Source organism: Dinoponera quadriceps, unplaced genomic scaffold (genome assembly GCF_001313825.1).
Source record: "Dinoponera quadriceps isolate SergipeBrazil2010 unplaced genomic scaffold, ASM131382v1 scaffold1308, whole genome shotgun sequence".
Classification (NCBI taxonomy): Eukaryota; Metazoa; Arthropoda; class Insecta; order Hymenoptera; family Formicidae; genus Dinoponera; species Dinoponera quadriceps.
Window position 1 is genome coordinate 712,658 of NW_014555613.1, and position 27,941 is coordinate 740,598.

The following is a 27,941-nucleotide window of genomic DNA, read 5'->3' on the forward strand; positions in this document are numbered from 1 at the left end:
TATATATATATATATATATAATTTTAATAAGAATAACATAATTATAAAGAACAGTGAAATATATCTAATACATGAATATTTCGCACGAGCTACATATGTATTGAAATTTTGATAAAAAAGAGTAATCTGCAGTAGAGATAAAATCAAGATGAAATTTATAATAAATAGCGTGATCGTTAACCGACAATATAATTTTCATTGTGCTTTTATGTAAATTATCTTGCCTAGTACTTATCACTTATAGGGTCTGTAAGCCGATATTTGGGTGGATTTTGATAAATCCACCAAATACGCCCACTCAGAGACGCAGACACTCGCGATGCCGATGCGCAGATCAGTCTGTCACGACCTGTCTTTTCGGCAGGAATTCCTCGAGAGCCCAACACGGTATGTCGGGATAATATTTAGTTTACTGAGTTTCAAACCGCCACTGGCATGGCTTCTATATCAAGATGGTTCCTGTTATTATACCTCGGTTTCTGCACGGCATGGATGGACGAGAGGTATGCTCCTTGATAAGAACTGGCAAATCGTATACCCAATCTTGTATTCCATTATTTGCATTTCTGTGACGTTCATCAAATACGTCTTTAAACGTTTAGTCGAATCAAGAGCTGTTATCACGGATTTATACCGTCTTTCTGCAATTAAAAATAGCGTCTTGACAATACTTGCTCAAAGTATAAAATACAAGAATCTTGACACAAAGTATGACCGAATAGAATTGCTTCTAATTTCTATTCCATTTGCTTAAGTTTCCTCTCGCATTAACACTAAAACCGCGGGAATTTTTTCTCTCTTAGAACTGTGAATGGATCACTTTTGTTCTACCTCTTTTTTTGTAATTATCCATGGACCTTTCTTACCTTATAATAAGGTGACTTTTACGGTCCCGTTTATGGGTTTCAATTTCGGATCAAGTTTAGTTAATTAATGTGTTAAAAACGTACACATCATAATGAAAACAGGGAAAAATATTTTTTATATTCTATAATTTTTTTGACTGACGTTAATATTCTTAGTTCCTTTTGATATTCAACCGTCGAATTTTTATAAATGAATGAAAGTTATTCTAACCATAAGTGGCTCTTAATTATGACAATTATTTTACTGTTTAATTGTTTTATGACAATGAAGATTTCCTAGTGGTAAAAGTCTTAAAAAAAATGGGACAAAAAAGAATCTACAAATGGGTAAAAAATGACCCAACCGCGGTTCTAATATTAACACAACAAACACATAAATAAAACACGAATACATAAATAATACACGAAACTCAGGCCAGTTCTGGAGTCTCGAGACGGACATCTCATAATCTCCAGCGCGAAAGACAGAAACATCACCCTGAAGATAATGGGGGGCGGTTACGTGAACGTCAATGAGATCAATCTGCTTCACGTGGCATCGGCGGTAATGAATATGCGTCTATGTGTGACAAGCGTGACAATCGAGATACGATTGGTTAACGCGCGAGTTTCGATCCCTTTTAGGCGCAAAATGCGACGCGGGTCATCGACAGGTGGCGGATGGGATACTTGGCCGAGATGGAGAGGTCTCTTCAGCAACTAACAACTATAGTGACAGGCTCCACAGGTCTACAGAGGAGAGTCACTCAGCTCGAGCGAGATATCGACACGAACATTACGAATAACGCGGGAAACAGACGTGTACCGGTAAGAACACGCGAATGCGCGATATCGAATCGGTAGCTCTCTTGCGACGGCTTATTTTCCTGAAACATATATCTATGCGGTGGATCAAATTAGCTCGTCGACAAGAAAAGTAAAAACTTTACATCATATGTAGGACAAAATCAAAGTAAAATATAGTACGATGATTGTATAAACAGCTCTGATTACTTACGCAACCTGTTGAATTATTTTCTTTGCAAATTTAAATATTTAGCTCGATAAGAAGCAATATAAATCACGTTACATACGAATGAATGACTATTGACTGCAGAATATCGTTTAATTGTCAACAGGCGGTGCCAATACCCAGAAGTAATCTGCGTCGCATCAACATGCGAGTACGTATGATTTGCAAATTTGTCTACTATGAGCGATATGTACGAATAATATTCCATGTGGTTGTAATTGCAAATGTCAATGTACTTTTTTCAGCTCAAAGCGTTAGAAGACTCGTTGAGAGCTTTGCAAACGCTTCTCCGAGAGAACGAGTGCCACAGTAACCCGTGTCAAAACGGCGGTACGTGTGAGGACCTCTATGACTCCTATCAATGTCACTGTCCATCAAATTGGGAGGTATGTATGACGGTCTAGTACAAAAAAATAGCACACTGGTATTTGACGAGAGGATAATTTATGACGATTTCAGGGCCCAAATTGTATGATAGATGTTAACGAATGCGCGAAGTTTCTTGGCACGGATCTCGGATGTCAAAATGGAGCGACGTGTCGCAACCTACCTGGATCTTATCGGTATGTGACGAATAATAGTCTTATAGTAATAGTAATAGTCTTTTCCCGTTAGGCAACATTAACAGCAGCATTAATATCAAGCAATTGTGATAGCATCTTTAGTTTATTTACGGGTATTTTGTCAATCGATAAATAATCGCGAAATTAATTTGACATGGAACTTTCTTTTCTAACTTTACTTCTCGCGATTTCGTCAATGTTAATTTCACGACTGCTTATCGATTGTTCGAGTGAAAGGAAAGTGTTTGGACAATTTTACAAGTGTGCTGAATCGATCACAAATTTGGTAGACATATCTCTTTATTTGACAATATAACGCTTAGTAGCTTAGTTTGCCGAATTAATTTTCCATATGAGTTGCTTTACGGAGTTTAGCATCTGGCGTACCTGGTTTAGCGGATATACAATTTCTGAGATACATTATACAGAATACGCTTGTACATAATATCGATTCTACATCAGATGCGATTGCCTGCCGGGATGGTTTGGTCTTCAATGCACGAAGAAAACGTCGATTTGCAATACTGAGAATTCTGAGGCGCTTTGTGGCGAGCACGGTGTTTGCGTCGCGAAGAGCAGTTCTCTGCTTGGATACATCTGTATCTGCGATCAAGTATGATTCCTTACCTTCCATTATAAATACCGTTTTGGGCAAATCGTAAAGTTACCGACGGGATATCGGACGAAAAACCGGTTCTTGCCGTTGAGGGGAGTACCGATCCTTATATTTATCGTCCTCAGGGATGGGAGAGCGACGGTACAAGCCCGGCTTGCACCAAGGATGTAGATGAATGTGCAGCAGACCATCCACCCTGCTCCGTAAATCCACCGGTGCCGTGTCGCAACACGCGTGGCTCATTCACTTGCGGCGCCTGTCCGCATGGTTATAGCGGAAATGGCTATTATTGCACCGACATTGACGAGTGTCTGATTAACAACGGTGGCTGCAGTACCTCACCTTATGTGCCCTGCATGAACACGATGGTAAGTACATATGTGCACACATACAGGCGCTATGTTATATTGCGTATAATGAGGTAAAATTATTTTTCTTAGAGAAACGCGGTGGCCAATGTGTATGTGTCCATTGCTTCTCTGCTGAGAAGTATTTACTCAAGATCGTTAAAATAACTCGATAAAGTGCACGTAGAGAAAGAATAAGCCGTCGAGACTCAAATATATCTGGGGTGGTTAAGATTTGTCTTTGAAATAAGGAATACTAATATCGCTGATACCGTAGCTGAATTTATTAGCCGTTTGAATTGGGGCAGCATAAAATATTAGCCGTAACCTTGTAACCTTAACTGTACTAAAATCATATTCATATCCCCGACTAGAAATGTACTGCTCTTTTTTTAACAAAAACTCTCTTTAAGATGTTAGTGTACGCTGAATTTCTCCGAAATGTCACTATTTAATTATTAATTTTTATTTATTAATTATTGATTAATTCAAAATTAATTGATTAATAATTAATTAATTAATGATATACATAATAATAAATGTCTTATTTTATTAAATCATTTAAATCTACTTATTACGCTTACAGGGTTCCCGAGTATGTGGATCTTGTCCGACAGGATACCGAGGTGACGGTGTTAATTGCATTTTTACCGGCGGTTGTTCCATCAACAACGGCGGCTGTCACCCGCTAGCAATCTGCACCGAAAACCCATCGCTTACGAGTTCTTACGTGCTGTGTCGTTGCCCACCGGGTTTCATCGGTAATGGAATGGGACCAAACGGCTGTCAATTAGCTGATGTATCGGTTAATACAGCGTGTTCTAGCAACCCTTGCGTTCACGGCACATGCGTGCCAAACGGTGCAAATGGCTTCACTTGCACGTGTAGTCCGGGATATTCAGGTATATATTAACGACATAGGAGTGGATACGAGCGCGGGGAGGAGAGGGGAGGAGGGAAATACATCCGTGAAACCACTTGTAAACCGTAACGCTCTGTTTCTCACACGTGACTGAATAGGTGGGATATGGAATTAATTCGCATCTGGCGAATACACATTGGCTATGAAGTATCACAAATGTGAATTGTGAAGTTCGAAACGTGACTTTTTAGAAGATTTATGTTTACACTGGCTCTATTGGTAATTAAACAAGGAGAAATAGAACGGGTCTTAAGAGCCAAATCGCGATTGTTGTAGCGACATATTATTAAATTATTGTAAGAAGATGTATTATTCAGCGTGTAATGACTCACGCATTGGATATAATTCTACTTAATTAGAAGATTTATATTTACCGTTCTATTTAATTAAAAGATTGATATTGGTTCCGTTAGTGACTAATCATAGAGAAATAGAACGGACTTTCCTATATTTCTCTGGTCGTCCTATTTCTTTGTGACTTTTATGCATGTGCGCGCTATAAAAAACGATTATGTTACTCACAGCACGTTCGCAACTCGAGAGTCTTCATTTCATTTAGTGAAATTTCGGAAAAAAATGAAGAGAACAAAAACCGCACATGTTCTACATCCTTCGCTTGCACTGCATTTTGATGTTTTCCGCCCGCACTTTCAGGAACTACGTGCAACACGCCAGCTGACCCGTGCACGCCAAATCCCTGCCAAAATAACGGCGTTTGCGTCGTTTCAAATGGACAAGCGACGTGTGAATGCACATCCACCTTCACAGGAAGCAGATGCGAAACACAACGGCAGTCGTGCGGTGGGGTGTCACGGAATCTAATAGGAAGGCTTCAATTCCCGACCAGCGGTAGTACTTATCAGCATGGATTGAGTTGCGCTTGGGTGCTGATCACGGATCCCTCGAAGGTCCTGAACGTTACCTTCACGTCTTTTCATCTCGAGCAGTCCACGGACTGCAAGTTTGACTTCCTGCAGGTGCGATGTTCCTTCAGCGGTCGAAAGAATTTCGTGTACTTTTTATCAGGAATCACTGTGTTTGTAGTAAAGTTGTAAGTCTTGCGAGCCCTCGAAGGGTGTATCCACTGTTAAATGACGTTCGAGCCCTCGCTAGTGCAAGGCACGATTAGTTAGGAAAGTTGCTTCGAGGACTTGTAAACTGTTTGATCTTGTTCTAAGTAGTTTCTGGCATCGCCGAGTCCTTGATACTGCGCTTAGGTCTTTACGTTCTCATGTATTAGACATTACAACGTAAAGATCAAGAGAGAGAAAGAGAGAGAGAGAGAGAGAGAGAGAGAGAGAGTGAATGAAAGTCGAGGGAATTTGTTATCTTTTCCACGACACTTGTACGATATCGATCATTGATACGATATTTCAGATCCACGATGGAAAGAACGCCGGTGGTCAAATGATCAACAGATTCTGCGGCAACACATTGCCCAACGGAAATGGCAACATCGTCTCATCTCATAATTCTCTCTACTTGTGGTTTCACTCAGACAGCAGTATATCTCACGACGGATTCGCTTTCCAATGGAACAGCATCGAACCTATTTGCGGAGGTGTTTTAGTAGATGACTATGGCACAATCACGTCCCCGGGTTCACCGGGTAGATATCCTCCAAACAGGGATTGCTACTGGAACATTTTAGTGCCAGAATCGAAGAGGATTCAATTCCATTTTGGCCAATTAATGCTCGAGGAACATCCAACTTGCACAAATGATTATTTAGAGGTAAATATCTTCGATATAAATTCCGCATAAATTTGATATAAATCAATAATATCGAACGTTTCTGATAAAAATATTTCACCGTTTTTACTATTCATATGAGTAGTAAAAACGGTGAAATATTTTACGCGCATTATATGCGTTTTTGGCCCGTTCTATCATTTTTATGCCCGTTTCTTGCACTCTCCAAATTCACGGTTTTATTACTCAAACTAACCGTTTTCGTGGACTAAAAACTGTGAAATTTTTTGTAAGGAGTGATATTACGTGAACAGATTTTCGAGTTAAATGCCTTTTATGCATGTGTAATTTTAGATATTGCTGACAATCGTAATCATAATCGTTATCATAAGTTCTTTGAAATGGCTGTTAAAACGTTACCACTGTACTTACAATTACCATCGTATTCGTAATATCCACTTTGATCCCGTATTCGATATTACATAGATTACTGGTTTAGAGGAAGAGCGTTTAGGGCTTTACTGCAATCACACGCGGCCACCGCCTCTCACCACACCGAATTCAGCAGCGAGTATTCATTTTCATTCCGATAGTGCCGGTCAAGATGTTGGCTTCCAGATCCATTATACGATGGTCGAAGGTATCGACAGAAACACTTGATTTATATAATCTAAATATACTAATTAGTTACAGCATTTATTTAAAGTATTTGATAAATAATTTGATAATTTTATTATTCGGGACATTCAATATAAGAAAAATACAAGAATCATTCTTGATATTTAGGTATACCAGGTTGTGGTGGAATTTACACCACTTCCAGTGGTACGATTACTTCACCTGGCCACTCGTCGACCTATCTTCCGAACATGCAATGCGAATGGAAGATACAACTACCACCAGGCGAGCGAATCCGAATAGCGTGGTTGCGATTCGATCTCGAGGTGTCCACCGATTGCCATTTCGACTTTGTCGAGGTGACCTTTCGAACATTATCTTTCCGACGTAACGTGGCAAGAATTGGAAGTAATCTTGTTTCTTCTTTCAGATCTATGATGGACCCGATACGTCTTCCAACTTAGTCGGTAGATATTGCGGATCGCAATTACCGCCAGTGGCTAAATCGACCTCGAATATCCTCATTGTGGTTTTCAAGTCTGACTGGTCATTCGAATCAGAGGGTTTTGCTATGTCTTACGAAACTTTATGTGGTAACGAGTTCCGTGAAGAAACCGGAATCATCCAATCACCCTCCTATCCAAACACCTATCATGAATCGAAGACGTGTACTTACGAAATTATACAACCTGTCAATAAGGCAATTAAGTTGACTATATTAGATATGGATATCGAAGGCAATAACCCGGACTGTTATTACGATTACATCGAGATCCACGATGGTGATAATGACAATGCAACGAAACTCGCCACATTATGCGGTAGTCAATATGACATTCCTCTGACTCCTTTCATTTCAACGCATAATTATATGTTCATTAAGTTCACGACCGATAACAGCATCGAAGGTCGAGGTTTCAAAGCCAACTATACAACCGTTGATCGCAGTAAGTTGGTCAGCCCGTTAATTTACAATTAATCTAATAATTAAGACGAAACTATTAAAGAATATAAAATAATTATATATATATAGAAAGTAACACGAAATAATTACATATATAAAGAGTAATTACAAAATTTGTGCTTAAGAATGGCATTTCGAATTAATGGGAATTTTATAATAAAATAATCACTATCATGTTTCTCTTTAAGGATGTAGCGGGTTGCTAAAAGAATCAAGCGGAATGATTGAATCTCCCCTTGAAGAAGGACATTACTTGAATAACGAGAATTGCATTTGGACTCTCCAAGCACCTGCAGGATATGGTGTACAACTCACCTGGTTGTCTTTCGACGTGGAATTCCACCGTCGATGTGCCTACGATTACGTCCAAATTTACGAAAACTACACTTCCTCTTTGGAAAACGTAATCGCCACGTTAGTACAATTAGCAGATTAAAAAATGTTAAAAGCAACGTAAATCCATAATGATACTGCATATTGATGTTGTTACAATCACGCATAAATTTTTCTTTATTATCCTTTTATTCGAAACATATTGCAATTATATATATTTTTAGATACTGTGGTACCAAAACACCAGCCAGTTATACATCACAAAGTAATACACTAACCATAGTCTTCAATACTAACTCTGTCAGCACCAGCACTGGATTTGTCGCCTCTTATATATTCGTTGACTTGACTAACGTCTGTGGCGGTCATTATATGAAATCGACTGGCGTTATCAGGTCGCCAGGTTATCCTGATAATTATGAGAACAGGAAGGAATGCGTTTGGATTATCGAAGCACAGGACAGACACAGGATCATACTTACAGTGAATCACTTTCAGTTGGAATCTCATTCGTCTTGCACATTTGATTATCTAGAAATTAGGTAGATAATCAGTTTTAAATGTCAATATTGTTACTTACAAAACGCTATTTTATATCTCACATGTTTCAGAAATGGTGGATACGAATCCTCGCCGCTAATCGGTAAATTCTGTGGCACAGATATACCAAATGTAATACCAAGTCAATCCAATCAATTGTATATTAAATTTCATTCGGATTTCTCAAGGAGGTACGAAGGCTTCGAGATAGAATGGGACAGTACAACGCAGGGTAAGAGCATGCGAGAAATTCCGATGAATTCTGTTTTATCCCAATTTACATCATTTCAAGCAGTTATTCAATATGTGAATTTTTACATTCCACACAACATGTATGTCTAAAAGACGTCTCCAAGATATCATTTAAACGTCTAATTATCTCAGAGGCATCTTAATATTCTCTGGGATGTGATTTGATTTCAGGATGTGGTGGTACGATGAACGGAGTTACCGGAGAAATAACATCTCCAAATTATCCCGAACCTTATTCGTACAATGCAGAGTGCTACTGGAAAATCGCTGTATCGGCGGGTAGCATAGTGCAACTCGAAATAATTGATCTCGACCTCGAGCACGAAAGCCACGAGAGGTGTCGATTTGACTTCATTGAAGTATTTGAGGGCATCAGTCGTCGTGTGAGCAAAGGACGTTACTGTGGCGTCACGTACCCGAGGATTATTCAATCGAGAACCAACGAAATGACTGTTCGATTCCGTAGCGACTTCTCAAATTCCGCCAGAGGTTTTCATTTAAAATACGAAACACGTAAGTCCTAATATCTTATTAATCTGACACAACTCACTAAAACAAAAAAGTTTTTTAGTATTTTGCTAACATAATGCTAATTCTTTCAAATAATTTATTGCCTGTGACATTCATTGTAACGTTGGAATGAATGAAAATACAAAAGAAATATGTTATTTGACGTAAAGATATTTATTATTTGAAAAACTGAACAATTCTGTTTATTGAATTAAGTATTCGTTTATTCGTTCTATTCCAAAAGACAAATTTGTTTCAATTAAAAAAATATTACTATTAAATCCAAAGAAATCTTTTTCTCCGTATATATAGACAACTCATCAAAATTACTCTTGAAAATAACTCATGAAAACAAATATAATAATTTTTATTATTGATCGTTTCAACGATAACTGTAAAATATTAATTTTTGCCACAGAATGTAATAACACACTACATGGCTTCTACGGTGTGATAGAATCACCGAATTTCCCCAACAAATACGATCACATGATAAACTGCAGTTGGAAGATCGAAGCTCCGATTGGCAACAAGATAAATTTAACTTTTTCACACTTTGATCTTGAAGGAGACAACGATCCTGACAATAATTGCCAATATGACTACCTTAAAATTGAGGAAAATTCAGGTGACGGGCGCAATTCTGAGCTAGGTCGCTTTTGTGGTACCGTCAACTTACCGATGAAAATAAGCTCAACCAAGCATATAGTTATTATAAATTTCATCACGGATTCCTTTATCGCCTTTAATGGTTTTCGGCTTGAATGGGCGATTTACGGTTGCGGTGGACTTTTCACTAAACCTGTCGGTAGTTTTACGTCACCCGGATATCCTTCTGGTTATCCGATAAATATCGATTGCGAATGGCTCATCGAAGTGGATTATATGCATAGCATCGAGCTCACTCTTCACGAGGTATATATATCCAAAAACAAGAGACTTTCGCGTATCTTACAAATATATATATAGTACAAGTTTCAACGAATTCTTAAAGAACTCATTTCATGCTACAACTATTTGAAGTTAAACCAGAGTGTTGATGTGACTTTTCACAAGCAGAGATTTTTTTTTTTCAGGTGAACACAGAGAAACAAAATACATGTTCCTTCGATAAAATCCAAATCTACGGCGGCCAAGACGCGAACGCGCCGAAAATGGCCGAACTTTGTCATTCAGAAAAACCAGTGATCTCTACTAGTCCTGGAAATAAAATGTTCGTGAGATTTCATTCGGACTTTTTATACATTGGTCGAGGTTTCAATGCTAGTTACAAAGCCGTTCCTATCACGTGCGGCGGTAAATTTACAACACCATCGGGCATTATTCACTCAGCTAATTACCCTCAGAATTATCCGCACGGTCAGAATTGCGAATGGCTGATAGAAGTCGACAATAATCACGTTATAAATATTACATTTTTGGATTTCGATATCGAGAACAGCAGGAATTGCACTGATGATTACTTGAAGGTATGCTTTTATTTTCACAATAAATCGCTTATAACAAATGTAGAAACATTTGACGTAATAACAATAAAAATACGTAAAAATACAGTTACATTTATTTACAGATAATTCTCCTTTCTCTAAGTTTCACTTTTTAATATTTAAAGTACTGCCATGTCACTCATATATGGGTAATGGTTTTAATAAGTTAAATATGAGTAATTTTATGAACTATTTATAGAAATATTGAATGTGAAAGCAATAAAATATCATACGCATAGTTTGTTTTGTATTCTGATTGTATATATATATATATATATATATATATATACGCGCGTTGCGACTCCGTGGAATTTACGCTCGAAACTAGCAGGGCAGTGTTAAATATAATAGCAAACGCGCGCGCGCACGTGTTAATTTTCTTGTTCCATACTTTTATAGATCTTTGACGGGCCAACACAAAACGATCCGTTACTAGGAACGCATTGTCACAATCAGCTGCCACCGTCCTATGTATCGACTGGCAATCAAATGTTAGTAGCCATGCGGACCGACACCATCATCTCAGCGAAAGGTTTCAAAGCTGCATACTCTCGAGCCTGCGGTGCTCGCATAACCGTGAGAGATCACGGTTTCCTTACAAATCCGGATATGCATATCGGCGGCACTAACTGCACTTGGATATTGATAGCTGAAAATCCAGGTGAACATCGGTCTCGATCTGGTTTTAACTTACGCTTCCAAAAGATCCACGCCACTTGTTACTAATTCTCTCCTTCTAACGCAGCCGACCATGTAACTTTAACTTTCACGCATATGGGGTTGAACCCTGCCCCTAGAATGGTATGGGGCGATCCCTGTGTTACGAACTTTATTGAGGTGTACGAGGGTGACGGCATCGACAGTGTACCTTTGGCAAAGTGGTGCAACAATGTCGCTCCACCGCCGATTACAAGTACCGGAGGTTCGCTCACGGTGCTCCTGTTCGTACAAACTGAGTTCATAGGCCACTTCGCTGCAACTTATTCCGTCATAAACACAGGTATGTCGAATTAGGATACGTATAAAGTACACGAGATCCATTAGGAGACGCCTCCTCGACTTCGTTTCCGTTTTTCAGCCTGCGGCGGGAATTATACATCTGAGCAAGGTATAATCGCCTCGCCGAGTTACCCGAACAGCTATCCTTTGAACTCAGAGTGCGTCTGGATTTTGAATACCTCACCCGGTAACAGGATTAGTCTTACGTTCTCCCAGTTTGATGTTGAGGCGAGCGAAAACTGCGATATGGACTACGTCGAAGTGCGGGAGAACAGCGGAATTGGGAAGCTGATTAATGTCTTTTGCGGCAAAGACGCCACAACGATTACTTCCTCCGGCAAACTGTGGATCAAATTTAAAAGTGACGATTCGGGCACCGCTAAAGGCTTCACGGCCGAATATAATTTCATCGGAGGTAACGAACTCGAAGGACCACTAGGACGCATTACCTCGCCATTGTACCCGAAACTTTATAGAAAACTGGCTAGATTCTCGTGGCGCGTCACAGTTAACATGGATTCGGCCATACGTATCCAATTTAGAGATATACAGATGGAAAATCTAAGCAACTCTGGAAATTGCGCTGCTAGTGTTGATGTGAGTATTCTTATCGGACACGACAGAAATCGCTGCAGCGTTTTTTATCATGTATGAAAATTTCCATCGGGCGAACCAATTAAATGATATATCCGACTGTTATTTTTATTATCTGATCAAGTGATGGATACCTTTATCCGATGAATTATCCGGTGAAGTTACCGATGAAATCTAATCGGAAAATTAGTCATCCTTTGTATATCCGTTGTAATTTTCATCGGATAAAGGCATAACTGACGATGGAATGAAATGGCGAAATGATCGAATATATCCGTTTGTTATTTATTAATTGAATTATTCGATCAGATACGAACAGATATTTTTCTTAGCGCATTTACTTGAAGCGTTAAATGCTATTACCTTAATCTACATTTCTAATTAGATATATGACGGATACGACGACAACGCGCCAAAACTGCTAGAAGCCTGCGGTTTCAGTCTGCCAGACCCAGTGGAATCATCTAGCAATGTGGTTTACATACAAATGAAGAGTTCTTTAGTTAAGCAGGGGAATTTGTTTGATCTCACGTGGCTAGAAATACCGAGAGAAACCTACAGGGGGAGTAACAGAGAAATCAAACGTAAGATATTTGTCTTGTGTATATGCAATTATTTTATGTTATTAATCGAGATAAACGTGTAATGTAATTAACACTAATACTGCTTCAATATGGTGTTTTCATATTTTCGAAGCAAAACGTACACGCTAAATGTGATTATCGAATGACTACGATATTGACGCGGGATGTGATTCGTACAGTAATAACAGTTTTGTTTCGCTTTCCTTCTCCCCAGTGTCAGAATGCAACAAGGAAATAGCTCTGATAGGGGAGCTCAATAATTCATACTCCTTCAGCTCTCCCGGCTGGCCTACCGGTTATGCACACAATCTGCGTTGCAATTGGGTCTTCACATCACCGCCTGGAACGCATTTAGTGTTGCGAATAATATCTATGAATTTGGAAGAGACGATGAATTGTGTGGCGGATTCCTTGTCCGTATATTCGGGATACGCGTTGATATCCACCGAGGACGCCAAACTGGAAAGTAAAATATGCCTGGCGAACTCTACCATGTCCTTGATCAAGGGAACTAACGTGATGACGGTGAAATTCGAAACAGATTCGTCTGTCAATAAGACTGGTTTCAGCGCATACGTGTATCGAGGTCACTAAGGCTTCAATTTGGTTTTTCACGAAATTAACCCTTTGCGCTCGAGGCCTTTTTCGCTCGAGCGAGCCAGCAACTCGAGAGGAGTTAGCTGCTCCCGCTTATTTCATGAGGGCTAGGAGTAGACTCGTGAAGCGATATTCGTTAGGCCAAATCTAAATAAACACCGTTATCGCTCGATTTGCCGCCTCGATCCGAGTGGTGCCTGAGAGGCACCGCTCGAATTGTCGCATCATATCCAGTGGTGCCTGAGAGGGCACCTCTCGAGCGCAAAGGGTTAACTTTCAGCGTAAACGTAAGGCATCTCTGTTGATGTTCGGCATTTCTCTTAATGTTCAGATTGCGGAGGTAAATTAACTGACCCCAACGGTGTAATTGAGTACGGCAATACCTCGATGAGAGAGAGACGCACGTGGGCTCATAATACTGGATGCGACTGGACTGTCGAGGTGAAATCCGGCAGAACTATCAAAGTAGAGATTACCAATATATCGATATCACAGACATCCGATCATACCTGCACTGACAATTACCTGTTGGTTAGTAAACAATATATTGCCAGCCTATAGTGGTAAGAAATAGTGATGTTAATTTCGATGACTCGAGTTTTTCAATAACTTAGAATGCGGCTAATTTCAGACGTCGCAAGTAATTGATTTTTCTAACGATAACAGATAATAATGATGTTTGAAACTAGCTATATACTCAGTTATTGAAAGACTCGAATAACTGGGTAGTCGAAATTGACAATACTGATAACAAATAAGCGAAAAATCAATGAAAACGCATTGTACATGATCTTTTCCAAAAAAGAGAAACGATTAATTAATTAAATAACATCTATTGATCCATGTTCATAAGTATGGGACAATACGAATAAGTGTACAATACGTAGGAATTATCGGTATGATTCTAGTTGAAGAACGGAGGCGATACGTTCGCACCTCTATTAGGCAACGGGAAATATTGCGGCGAGGAGCCACCCGCCGAACTAGAAACCATCGGAAATCGCCTTTTTGTCAGAGCTGTTTACCACGGATCTCCCATGAGCTTTAAATTAACTTACAGGTTCGTTAATTGAACGATCTATTATCTATAGACCTATAGTTGATACATATGCGCACAAGGAAGGATGATAAGAAAATGCTGATTTTTGTTATGTCCGGGAAAAGTAAATTAGACTTTATTACAGTTCTTGAGGCGAAGAATCTGATGATGTTAGTTAAAATTATATAACATGACACGTAAAAAATTAAGTTTAAATTGAGAAAACGCATGGCGTTGTAGCTATTCGCGAGACAGGTCGCTGCACTACAAATACCGATGTCACACAATGCGATACATCATGTTTTAATATGAAAATATAGAATATCTTGTGAAAATGCTATATTTAACAGTGAAGATATCAAACGCAACGGAAAGTTCTCGTGCGCTTATTATCAATGTGTGCCAAAAAACACTTCAACGAAAGATTCTTTTTAACTTTACATTAATCTCGCTTTTCTTGCCATATTTTAGGGAAGTAAGCATGAACTGCGGCGGTGAATATATCTTGAAGGACAAACAGAAATCATGGGAAATATCTACCCCCAACTATCCAAACATTCCGCCAACTTACGCCGAATGCACTTGGAGGGCTATCGCTCCAGCTGGCGAGAAACTTTCTATCCATTTTCCGGAGAGGTTCGATTTAAGCTCTAGTCCAAAGTGAGTTTCCCTAATTAAAGAGAGATTAATCGTTCGGCTAAGTTTCAGAATGACATATCTATTGTGATATTTTTTAGCTGCGAGAGAGAATATGTCGAGATAAGAGACGGCGGTACTGATAGTTCAAGGACTTTGGGGAGATACTGCAAAGATGTAGCACCCAGTAGTATGACTACCACTGGCAACATGATGTACATTCACTTCTATACTGACTTACCGGAGCCGAAGAATGGCTTCAAAGCCGTGATTTCGTCCGCAGGTAAAAGAAAGAAAGCTATTTTGCAAGTTTTAATATGGCGGGACGAGACGTGAAAGTTCTTGAAAAATAAAAGCAGCAAAGGAAAAAGTGGTATTATAGCCCCCTATTTTGTAGAATAACTTTGTTAGTAAACGCAAGAGCAACTAGGGTCGGATGTGCGTGCTCTCATTCTCTCACACGTATCCGTGGAGCGACAACCTGACATATTGCTCTACTATTCTGTATGTAAACGTAAACGTAAATGTAACGCCTTGTATATATATATATATATATATTCGTATGATATGCCTAATATTATACCTATAAGGGCTATAATACCATCTTTTCATCTACTTGTGCGATTCCTTTACGTGAAAAGCGTTTGATCAAACACGCACGTCATACGTTCTCACGTAGAAGTCTGCGGTGGAATTTTGCGTGGTACCAGTGGTGTCATCGAGTCGCCGAATTATCCGCACTTCTATCCTACGAATCAGTCATGCACGTGGTGGATAATAGGACCGACGGATCATACTTTGAAATTGCAATTCCGCGATATACACCTTCCTGGCTTCCGCCTGTGCGATTCAAGTGATCACGTTGAAATCGGCGAGAGAATAATGGAACCTAATACGCGTACTAGTGAGTAATCACGCAATCGATTACGTAAATTTCAATGTACACCAGTTGTACTGTAATACAGCGGCACAATGTGTGTGCTAACGAAACATTATTTCTCTGCAGCCATGCCAATCGGAACCTACTGTGGTCTTCTAACACCGGACGTGATCGAGACATCGAGCAACGAAGCGTACATCAACTTCAAGAGCGATAACAGGGAGTTCATGATTTACAGAGGCTTCAGTATAAACTTCACGGCTAGCCAAGAAAGTTAGTAACAGCGAAACAAATTGCGTCGAGCAATTTCCAAATTCACGTCACGAACTTTGCTCCATATGTTAACTGCACAATTTCGAGCTTTACGCGTTGCACGAATTTTATCACTTCATATATGTTACGTTATGCTTGCAGCATGCGGCGGTTCATTAACCGCAATGAGTGGAATAATTAAGTCACCCGGATATCCAAATCCACGTACACGGCCCAGGTAAATTTCCTTTTAAAGGATTAACTTCTTTTGCACGATAAAACTATCGCGGAAAATTCAGTCGACTGACATAATTCGTTGAGAAATAATACATACGTGTATTATTCGATGTATGAATTTTATAAAATATCATGTAATAATTTAATTCAATTATGAACAGGATTAAACGATTATTCACAATTAAATCACACGGACTGTAATGACCGGCTAAATAAATTATGTATTTTATACCGGAATAAAAATTAATACGTTATAATTTGTACGATATGTATTTAAATTAACATCAAATATATACGATATATTGCAGATATTGTGACTGGCGGATTGAATTGCCGTATGGTTATCAAGTCGTAGTGAATATTTTTGATTTAGATATCGTTAACACGTCTGGACCAATGCACATAGGATACTCACTTTCGGTAAATGACGTAACGTCAACGCAATGTAGTGCTATTTCGAGAAAAACGCACAAGAATGAATGCGCTGAAGTTTCTCTTCCTTTTTTCTTGTTGCAGTTCTACAACGATTTTCGCTTTAAATCGAAAATTAAAACCTTGGGGCGCGTTTCACAAGCGAGCACGGAGGAGATAAAGAGTTCTAGTAATACCATGATTATCGGCTATTGGTCCTCCTCCGGGCACAGAGGTTTCAAACTCCGGTACACCGCTCAGGCACCGAATGGTAAGTTTCGAAAGCTATTATCGGCAATAATTTATCCACCGCGTGTTTTGACGATGCGATTCAATATGTATCAGCGTGTTGTCTAAGCAAGTAGAACGAAAAGTCACAATAACATCAAAATGATAGTAAAATGACTTCCAAAAATCATTTTTTGATCATGACAGAAATTGATGAAAGTATGACTATAAGGAAGTAATTGATAAGTTATAATACTGTCACGAAAAAGTCAAATTATCGTTCTATTTAAGATATTAAATGACATCACTTTAAATTTCTATAAATGATTATTTCTTGATGTTATCTTAATGTTATCTTGACTTTTATATGATTTTTTATTCTGCTTGAATAATCACGTTCCTTCCTCGTTCTTCATAACTCAAAATACTCAAAGAAATGTTGACAAGCAATCAACTTCTGTTAATGCCCTGCTGTAGCCTGCGGTAGAATTCTGACGAATTCGGAAGGTAACATAACGGGCCCTGTAAATCTACCTTTCAATGAGTCTTCGTACATCTGTAATTGGAAACTGTCGCAGCCCTTTGAATATCTATCCAGATCTGACGGCAACACGAGCAAGACATTGACGTTAAAAGTGACTGGAAACTTTGGCGGATCTGAAGCTTTCAGGGGAAACTGCATCTTCCCTCAATACATCGAACTTCGTGGTAAAATAAAAGACACTACTCATTTCTCGTTATCGCTCATCGACAGTAGTTATCGTGAACAGATACTCAGTAGAAATTGAGTCTCGTAGGTGTCTAGCCATGAAATAGTAAATTTGTATCTAACTTTAATCTAGTCTGTATTAATTAGATACTACCTTTTGACTCAAGCCTATTAAATTTTTGCTCGGATTGGGCACAATATTGCAAACAAGCAAAGAAAGAACATTGTACATTGCAGATATCGGAATATTATGCGGAAATATAACGGAGCCGAGGTATTTGAGAAGTCCTAAAGGAATAAACGAATTGACGGTAATTTATCAGCACATGATAATCTGTTTTTCACTTTTGCGTAAAAACTAAAATCATTCGTATTTAGCATGGTTGAGTAATCTCATTTTTACTTTTAACTAAGTTAAATGAAAAGTTAATGGCCTACAAAATTAACTTAGTTAAATTAAAAGTTACCGAAATCAAACTAACTTAATAAGAAGTTAAATTAATATTGAATTAATTTATTAAAGTTTATTACAATCAATTATGCAAAACTATGTATATATATGCATTTTTGTAAAATCAACTTTTCTAATCGTAAATTAAATTTATTCTTAATAAAAAAAGGTAGTCTATTATTAGAAAGTACCGACTGTTTTATGCTCAGAATTCCGTATAAAAAAAGAGTAGTAGCATACAAAGTAGCATACAAAGAGACAAAAATAATTATGCTAGAATTATTTTTTATTTTTCTTATTTTTATATCGTAAGCAGCACGCGATAATTTTAATATTTGATGAATTATTTTAACTTGAACAAAAAAGTTAATAGTTTAAAGTGTACTTTAAATTAATTAGTTAAAGTTAAAAGTTAACTCATTTAAAATTAACTAAATTAAGTTAAAAGTTATTAACATTTTAAATCTTTAACTTAACTTTTAATTAAGTAACTAGTTATTACTCGACTCTGACTTAGTGCGAAGGTTAACAGGGTGATAAATTTTAATATTTATCAAATTGTACAGATATTAAACGGCACTTTTGGAAAGCGCATGTCCTACAATATACAATACCAATGGCAGCCTTGCGGTAATATTTTGGGAGGCCCGAGGCATACCATTATATCTCCGAAGAATCTTTCCTATCCAATAAATTGCGTCTGGCACGCAAACTACCCTGACAACGGTGAAACGATCAGTCTCACTTTCGCAAGATTTAATGTTGGCACTTGCGACCAGGGTTACATCATCGTCAAGTATAAATTATTTCATAATTGTTATTAAATAATTTCCGATTTAATCTACATGTAACTTGCGTCTGTATGCAGGAACGGTGGTGCCACGTCGCCGGAAATTGGAAAGTTTTGCGGTAATGTGAGACCCTACAACATCACCAGTATATCGAATCAACTATGGATAGAATATTTCGCGACAGGCGATCCGAACGACTTCGAATTTACTCTGAATGTTGCGAGTGCAGGCTGCGGCGGAACGTTACGCGGTCGCAGTCGCGAAATCTTGTCGCCGGAGTAATTATCATTCAGCTTAATATAATAGAGTAATCTAACTACGCAGTCTTTAAAGCGGAAGAATTGCTTAATGTCACTTCTTGTAATCGCAGATATCCGAAACAATATCCGAACAACGGCGAATGCACATGGGAGATAATGGGAGACATTGGATATCACCTAGGCTTAACATTCATTGAGCGGTTCAGTTTGGAGACCAGTACCAATTGCGAGAAAGATTACCTACAGGTCTGATTGGAACATTTTGCAGTCCGCCGACAATATAGTGATGTCGCGATGTGAAAACATTAATATTAACAGACATCAATAGAAAATGTGATATATTTGTTGAAGATGCAATAATATAATGCCTGGTGAAAAATCTCTGCTATGTGTAATAATTATGTCGTCCATAATTATTACATTAATATTAATATAATATATTATTATTATATTATTATTAATATATATTATTATAATATTATAACATTTATAAAAAGATTTATAAACGTCAGGAAAGAGCAACAGTCAAGCATTATAAAATGACGAGTGCAATTATTGTAATGATTACATTATATATATTAATATTAATATTATAATATTATAATAATATAATATATTAATTATATAATAATTAATATAATATATTATTTATAGTGTCCGATGAAAAATCTCCATTGGATATAAAAATTATGTGGTCCTTAATTATATAATAATTAATTAATATATTAATTATAATATATTAATAATAAATTAATTATATTAATTATATAATAATTAAGGACCACATAATTATTATATCCAATGGAGATTTTTCATCGGACACTATATTATTACATCTTCAACAAATATACAAAATTTCCTACAGTCAATTATCGAATCAAAGAGCGTAACAACTTTATATGGAACACGAACCGCAAAGTGTTAACATTTATTGACGTTACTCATTTCACTCTCGATTAATTCCATTTGTTCGCCATAACTGCGACGTTTTCGTCGCGATATTAGAAATGTCACGATTTACCGACGATATAAAATGTGCCATGTTACACAGGTGTTTGATTGGATCAACGAAGAGGAAAGTGGCAACGGCGAATGGAAGAGTCTCGGCAAGGTTTGCGGCAGGAACACACCTGCGCCCTTTAACTCGACGTCGAATCGCATGAAAGTGATTTTCCATTCGAACGAGGCGGTACAGTCGGACGGTTTCCGTGCCGTCTGGAGCGAAAATTGCGGCGGTGTTTTCCAGGCGACCAAGAACGCCAAGACCATTCAATCACCGTCGTACCCGAATATGTATCCATCCAACATATCCTGCAATTATACCATTGTCGCGCAAAACGACGATATTATCGTCGATTTTACTGATTTCCAGCTGGAGCGCGGTAAGTTATGACTGTTTGCTTCTGATGACACTCATTGTGCATATCAGCATTAGCTATAAATTCTTTGAGGTCCGTATTAATAATTGTTATTTGAAACTTGTCTTAAGTGAGATACTCAGTCTTAAATTCAGAGTTAGACGTGAGTTTTTCAGTTGAATCGCAATTATAGATATGATGTTAGATACATCACATGATTCAATTAAAAACCTCAGGTTTAAATATGAATTAAAATCTGACCAAGATAACTTAACGTCTAAAATCGAGACATAAGACATTTCAAAAACGTTTTTCATACGTCTTATGTCCCGATTTTAGACATTATGTTGTCTGAAGTGTATCTTATATGAAACAAGTTTCAAGTTACTACTATTAATACACGCCTGAGACTGTTTGAATGTTTGAGATAGGAAAAAAGTTCGTTTTCGCGAAAGTAAGGAGGAAAAAAGCGTAAGAATCAAATTAATTTTTTCAACAGGTCGTGACTGTCGCTTCGATAACATCACAATTATCTCAGAAGATCTGTTTGAGATAGAGAATGTGGAGACTTACTGCGGCATCAACAAACCACCGATTGTGAGATCTATGTCGCAAATACAAATTCTTTTCATGACAGACAAGTTCGTGCAGCGAAAAGGCTTTCAATTTAAATATTTCCTCAACCGTAAGTTATTCACTAGTCCTCATACAGACGACAGTTATTAGTAATTTATGAAAAACTCGTGTTATTCCGTGAACGATGATTTATACTCAGTAAACACCAACTAACAGTAACACATCAATAATTTCTCACTCAATGCAAGTGCAATATAACATGTAAATTAAAAGGGAAAGAATTAAAAAGGAAAGAAACTCACAAGATCGTTACAGAGAGATTGGTGAAATAATGAGACCGTTGTAATCGATAGAATGTGGCGGTATAATTACAAAGCCCGCTGAACTGAAGCCTTTGATGCACGGAGAGGAGTATTTCGGACGCATGAATTGCACTTGGGTCATTAAAGCCCCGCAAGGGAAGAGCGTGCTCATACGATTCGAGAAGTTCATCCTTGAGTTTAGCGTAGGGTGTGTTTCCGACAAATCTGTGTCAAGTTTGTTCCCGAATCACATCGTCCATCTCACCGATCATTATCATTAATTTGTAGTTGTTACTTCGACAATGTGGCCGTTTACGAAGGCGATTTGGTTAAGAAAAACAAACGTATAGCTCTGATCTGCGGAAACTTGACTGCGAATCTACCCACTTTCAAGTCCCAATCCAATTTCATGGTCATCAACTTTAACGCCGACAGCTCGAGGCATTTCGAAGGTTTCACAGCTAAGGTATTATTTGATCGAGTATTAATTTATTAATCATCCAAAGTCTGTGATCTATCTCGTGATCTGTCAGTTAATGAAAATATCGCTTTTACATAGGGAAAATCTTCTGCGCAAATGTTACAATTTTCTTGTGTTACTGACTTTTGACTAATGTCTCAATGACAAATTAACACCTAGCTCATATATTATTATTTTCGTGATGTTTTCAAGTGTTAAATTTATTTCAATGTAATAATTCGACATTTTTTGTGTATCATTGAAAAATGAAAAATCATTTTGAATTATTTTAATATAATTATTTTAGGAAATCGACATTTTTTTTTATTATTTTAATATTATTATAAGTTAAATAAGTAGACTATTTTGCGCGTAGATACCCGACCGCAGTATTAATTATAATGAACAATTGCAGGTATTGTTCATGACGAGTCCGGCCGATGGTTGTGGAGAGATTATCAATATGACTTCGATTCGATCGAAATCATTTAGAACTCAACAGGCAGCAACTTATCAGTCGTTTGAAGAATGCCACTGGACTGTGGTGACATCGCCAGGCAAAAATATTAGGCTTATCATCAATAGCATGGACATCAAGAACTCGACTAATAACATGACTAGTAACAAATGTACCGGCGATTATCTTGAAGTGAGTTTAATTCTCGCCAATTTAATATTTCATAGAAGCTAATAACAAAATCGTAGCAATGTTGTGTGCTATTGCATTTGTAGAAGATGCGATATTGCGCACAATATTAAGAACAATAATGAGAAATTTTTTTTATAATCAATTTAATAAACTTCTCGGCGCTCTCTAACGCGATATCGTCTAAAAAGTTCGGAATTGTTTGTGAAAAAATATGCATTATTTGACATTTTTATCACACAGAGAGAAATTATATTATTCGCAGGTCCGAGATGGCGGTGGATCTTATGCCGATATTATAGGTCAATATTGCGGGAACGTAGCGCCAATTCCAATATTAAGTTCCTTGAATATGTTGTGGATGAAATTTTACACTGACGGCACAGCTGAAGGCGCCGGTGCAACAGCCACCTTGGAAGCTGTAGACTGTAAGAAACTTTAATTCGCTTTAGCCATTTTTTCATATCTCATTACACGAGACGAATTACAATTGCGCGATAATAATTTATTTCTCCTTGATGAATATATTACTACTTATATTTTCGCTCAGACAGAAACCGTTCATTTTCAGTTAACTATTTCCGTCAGAAATCGACATATACACTCGCTTGCCTGCAACAAATTCGTTTCTATTTTGATTGTTGTCAACCGACCGTCATTTTTCTTTATTCAATGTTTTCGCTCTAGCAACATGCGGCTTAAGCAGTCGAACGATAAACGGGACAAGACAGACGCTTACTTCGCCGGGTTATCCGAATACATACGAACCTGGAATTCAATGTCGTTGGATCTTACAACACCCTGACCAATACAGGGATAGATTGCGAATTCAGTTTATAGATTTTGACATGGAAGACTCCGACAAATGCGAAAACGAATACTTAGAGATTTCTGAGGAGTCGGTAAGTATATCCGAAAAATAAATACAATTTTTTGATAGCGAGTAACATTCCCTGATTTCTCTGCAATTAGCCTATAAGGTAAAACTATCAATTTCTTTTTAATAACTATTAGAAATATATAAACGAAGGCTTCGGGGAGAACTTCGTTTACAGCGGAGAGCAAAAGCATCCAATTTCCGTCGAGATGGTAAGATACCACTTATGTTATTATTAACGTGTATTTCGTTTCATCGATGACTCATTGATTCTATCTTATTTTTTGCTTTATTTTTTAGGGCAGCCGGTTACCTTATTCCACATACAAATATTGTGGTGGCGCACTACCGCACGATTATCACAGGTATTTAAAATAGTCCATTGGCTCGTCACAACTCCGTGTATCCGCCTGAGGAACAGTTTTATTCCAAACTGAATACTTTTTCTCGCAGTTACAGCAACAATATTCAAATATTGTTCAAATCGATGTACAGCGGCCACAAAGGCTTCAAACTTGAATACAGTACGGCAGGCTGCGATCAGAATTTCACGAGTGAGCAAGGGCGAGTCGTTCATCGTGAATTCAAGAACTGCTGGTTCACGATCACAGCACCGGCGAACAGCACCATTTCCCTATATTTCAATCAATTCGTCATTTACGACACAGCACCTTGCACGCATTACGCACTTCAAGTATGTTATTCTTTCCATCTCTAGAGGAAAAATGCGAAGGGACAGCGGTTGCATAATTGTTTCCGCGGGACGCTAGATAATATAAAACGTGAAAACGTATTGCGCATCTCGCAGGTTCACGACGGTGATACGAGCGGCCCGCTTATAGCCACGCTATGTGAGGGAGGGTTACCGAGTCCGATTTTCAGCACCGGCAACAAGCTCACCTTGCATTCCTGGGCCGAGAACAGCAACTCTTATCAAAGTTACGATATCACTTACACGACCACGAACGCAGGTACGATGCGCTCGCGCAGCAATGCACAGATTCCTCCGTTGCATCCGATTAATGCACGCCAGCAGATGCGAAGAAATTAGAACGCGCGCGCGCGCATACGCAATGATTTACGACGCCGCGCGCGCGGCGCCTCGGAGATACGCGCTCGTGAAATGTGGCGCTTTATTTTCACGCGGCCGCGCAAACACGATTGCGATCTCGCGACGCGTTCGTTTGAAACGTCGGGCGTATTATAGCGGAATAGAACGTGGTCCCGAACTAGCTTCATAAAGCAGCTGAAAAAACGAAACTCGGCCGCAGGTAGGGGCTGCGGCGGTCGCCTATTCAATTACGGCGGCAAATTCACCTCGCCGTTGTATCCAAACATATACCGCAACAATACGGTGTGCACTTGGGACGTGAGCGTGCCGCGCGGCTTCAAGGTCCTCCTCCAGTTCCGCATTTTCGACATCGGCACGAGGAAGAACTGCGAAAACAACAATCTCAAAATCTACGACGTCGGTCCCAGCGGAACGCTCTTAAGCAACACTTACTGCGGCGGGGTAAGTTGCTCCGTCGAATGGTACACCCACGAGGGCTGCCAACGAATTCTGCAACTAACCAACTAACCAACCAACTAACGAAAAAGCTAACTAGCTATCTCGAGAGATACCGGTCTGACCAGAGAATCAAAATGAAACAGGAGTGGTCCGCAAGAATCGAAATCGGATTTTAGAGAATCTTCTCAAAATCTTCGCGACCTCGTACCACACGCGCGACGAGAATACATATTTTGTCTTTCTTACACACAGGATGATCCGGCAAGATTTGAAGCGGCGAGTAATCGAATTCTCGTAACGTATACTTCGACAGTGAACAACGTGGGGTCAGGATGGGTCATTATATTCATGGCGCAATCGATTGGTAAGACGTTTATCTTCATGTAATAAGATATTTGAATTCTTCTACGGGAATACTTATGAAAGTAGACACATCACGGAAATATGTGCGTTAAGAGGCGATAACTGCGAAATCATGTTTTCAGCTAATCCCATGGAAATAGCGGATAATTGGTAAGGAGAACATCAAGTCATCATGGAAGGCGATGTGCGTAAATAAAGAACTCGACAGCAAATATCGTGAGATTTACGTATAATTTACTGTAGATAGACGAAAACAATAAATAAGATGATTTAGGTATCTAGCGCGTTATCGTTTAATTTTAGAACCTCAACAATGGCACCGATATGTGGCACAATAAAATGTATTATCGATACCTATCTCTGAGCATTCTTCAAGTACACCCGAAAGGCCATCGTTTAATATTAATGAATCAAACATCACAATGCAGCACATTCATCTGATACGACGTCCGAATCCATCGGACAATCTTTCTCAATTTCACTTTCTTCAGTTTCAGCCGCCTCCTGTTCGTCTTTTTGCGAAACTGGATCTTCAGTTACATTTTCTTCCTCTTCGACAGGCTCTTCTGATATTTCCGCTTCGAATTTCTTTTCTTCCTGCACTACCTCGCGCTTTTTCCTGTTTTTCTTGTCCTGTTGCTGCGTTCTCTGAACTTTCCGCTTATCGTTCTCAGTCTCTGACGTTCTTTCTTCTTGAGTGGAATCTTCGGATATCACATCAGTTTCGATTGATTCTGCGTCGCTGTCTGTAGAGGCTTTGGAGTCTGTATTTTCAGTTACTTCTTGCTTCTTTTTGTTCTTATCGTATTTGTTCTTCTTACTTTTCTTATTCTCGACATTCTGCGTATTTTCAGAAGACTCCGACTTGGACCGCTTTGATTTCTTCTTATTCTTAACGTTAATATTCTCCTCCTCGTTGATTACTTCGTCCACATGTTTCGATTTCTTCTTGTTTTTTCCTTCCTTCATGTTTTTCTTCGACTTTTGGCTCTTTGATTCCTGAGAAGCTTCGGTATACTCAGCGGATTCTTTCGATTGGCGTTTAGCATCCTTATTTTGCTTACTTTGAGTATCCGCTTTCGTTTTATCTTTCGCATACTTTGACTTGGTTTCGATATTTCTTTCCTTTTCGTTGTTTATCTGCTCGACGCTTTCCTCACGTTTGTTCTTCTTGTTCTTTGATTTTTGCTCCGATTTATAAGAATTTTTCGTTTCTGAATATTTTTCTGAAGGTTTCTCAATACTATGTTCCGATGACTCGCTGCTCCTTTTCTTCTTCGACTTTTCCTCTTTCATATATTTCTCTTTTCCTTTTTTTTCAGATTTTTCGGGCTGATATTTATCTCTTAAAAAAAAGAACATTTCAATTAATTTAATAAACAAAGTGCATAACTACGAGTTTAAATTGATTAACATATAATAATTAATAGATTTGTGTATTATAATTAAAATATATAATACATTCCATTCAATCTTACGATCAATAAAAATAGTTTTTTATTAAATAATTTTTTATTCATTTTTTCTTTCTATTAATTTATTAATGATAAATTACTCTTTTCTCTGATTGTATGATAATATACCACAACGTGTACGCATTGTATCATAACTTTGAAGATAGTGGTCATTATTTTTGGTGACTCATTTATTATTAAATATAGCCGTTTGATTTTATAAACTTTGAGTCGTTGAATTGTAAGCTAGCACTGATGTTTACACTCGATATAAAATATTTCTTTTATTTAATTTATGTTTAATTTAACCTTTATTGTACTTACTTTGAATTACGTTCGACGTGGACTTTATCTTGCTTCTCATTTTTGCCTTTGGATTCCACATCTTTCTTAGATTTCTTCGCTAATGCTTCTGATGCGAATATTGTAACTAACAAAAGCACGGTTAACCATACCCACAACCTGAAAAAATTAGAATTTTATTACTTTTACTTCCATTCTCTCACATCTCAAATATATAGAAAGAGGAAGCACACATTAATATGAATGGCATGCAAATCGTTGAAGTCACGATAAAATCAATTTCTATGAATCGATGTGACGGACAAACAGTTATGTAACTTGTACTACGTGTATTTATTAAAACCTTATGATAGAGGTTTTGTGAATAAAATATATACTTTTAAGTATAAATGGTGGTTTAATAAAAATAAATATAACTTATTTATCACAATATTCAATATTTAATTTATTATCACAATATTCAACGTTCACAAATTTTCAACGTTGAATAAATCTTGAAAAATATATTCTAATCGTATTCCTGTCTTATATATTCGAATCCTTTTGAAATGTTAATTCTCTCTTACCTCATTGTGCTAATTCGTGAATTCGATTTGCAACGTTTCGATACACTTCGTACGTCTAGTCACAGAGCTAATCTGGCGTGACACTGTCTCTTTTCAGGTGTTGCTTGTCTCTTATATCTCATATGTTGTCTCCCAA

The 27,941-nt window shown here is 38.0% G+C and overlaps 2 protein-coding genes across 2 annotated transcripts; one reads left to right on the forward strand and one right to left on the reverse strand.

Moving 5' to 3' along the window:
* Positions 1–435: 435 nt before the first annotated feature.
* LOC106744834 (cubilin) lies at positions 436–25,703 on the forward strand. The gene is made up of 52 exons (XM_014619879.1): positions 436–503; positions 1,281–1,410; positions 1,491–1,673; positions 2,124–2,264; positions 2,338–2,441; positions 2,904–3,054; positions 3,183–3,425; positions 3,991–4,306; positions 4,981–5,366; positions 5,704–6,060; positions 6,505–6,658; positions 6,805–6,995; positions 7,067–7,583; positions 7,789–8,014; positions 8,158–8,475; positions 8,545–8,705; positions 8,897–9,238; positions 9,654–10,150; positions 10,312–10,704; positions 11,122–11,383; positions 11,468–11,722; positions 11,801–12,318; positions 12,701–12,899; positions 13,114–13,485; positions 13,828–14,027; positions 14,405–14,556; positions 15,007–15,195; positions 15,273–15,454; positions 15,851–16,069; positions 16,178–16,324; positions 16,466–16,541; positions 16,849–16,960; positions 17,057–17,222; positions 17,657–17,887; positions 18,126–18,199; positions 18,906–19,135; positions 19,208–19,408; positions 19,501–19,636; positions 20,442–20,772; positions 21,248–21,433; positions 21,678–21,834; positions 21,915–22,092; positions 22,502–22,735; positions 22,998–23,160; positions 23,420–23,634; positions 23,747–23,821; positions 23,910–23,974; positions 24,063–24,303; positions 24,418–24,580; positions 24,881–25,122; positions 25,372–25,483; positions 25,605–25,703. Exons 1-52 carry the CDS (start codon positions 436–438, stop codon positions 25,634–25,636), a joined length of 11,193 nt encoding a protein of 3,730 aa, XP_014475365.1. The 3' UTR covers positions 25,637–25,703.
* A 196-nt stretch (positions 25,704–25,899) lies between these two features.
* LOC106744799 (cylicin-2-like) lies at positions 25,900–27,940 on the reverse strand. Its single transcript, XM_014619837.1, has 3 exons — positions 27,806–27,940; positions 27,261–27,398; positions 25,900–26,827 (listed from the first exon to the last, which is right to left on the reverse strand). Exons 1-3 carry the CDS (start codon positions 27,808–27,810, stop codon positions 25,900–25,902), a joined length of 1,071 nt encoding a protein of 356 aa, XP_014475323.1. The 5' UTR covers positions 27,811–27,940.
* Position 27,941: the final 1 nt, after the last annotated feature.

Excerpts from the sequence above, each read along its gene's own strand:
- LOC106744834 (XM_014619879.1), top strand. The coding sequence starts at position 436 with ATGGCTTCTATATCAAGATGGTTCCTGTTATTATACCTCGGTTTCTGC. Across the intron at positions 504-1,280 it reads ACGGCATGGATGGACGAGAG|GCCAGTTCTGGAGTCTCGAG; the intron begins GTATGCTCCTTG and ends CACGAAACTCAG. Across the intron at positions 6,061-6,504 it reads GCACAAATGATTATTTAGAG|ATTACTGGTTTAGAGGAAGA; the intron begins GTAAATATCTTC and ends GATATTACATAG.
- LOC106744799 (XM_014619837.1), bottom strand. Across the intron at positions 26,828-27,260 it reads CACGTCGAACGTAATTCAAA|AGATAAATATCAGCCCGAAA; the intron begins GTAAGTACAATA and ends CTTTTTTTTAAG.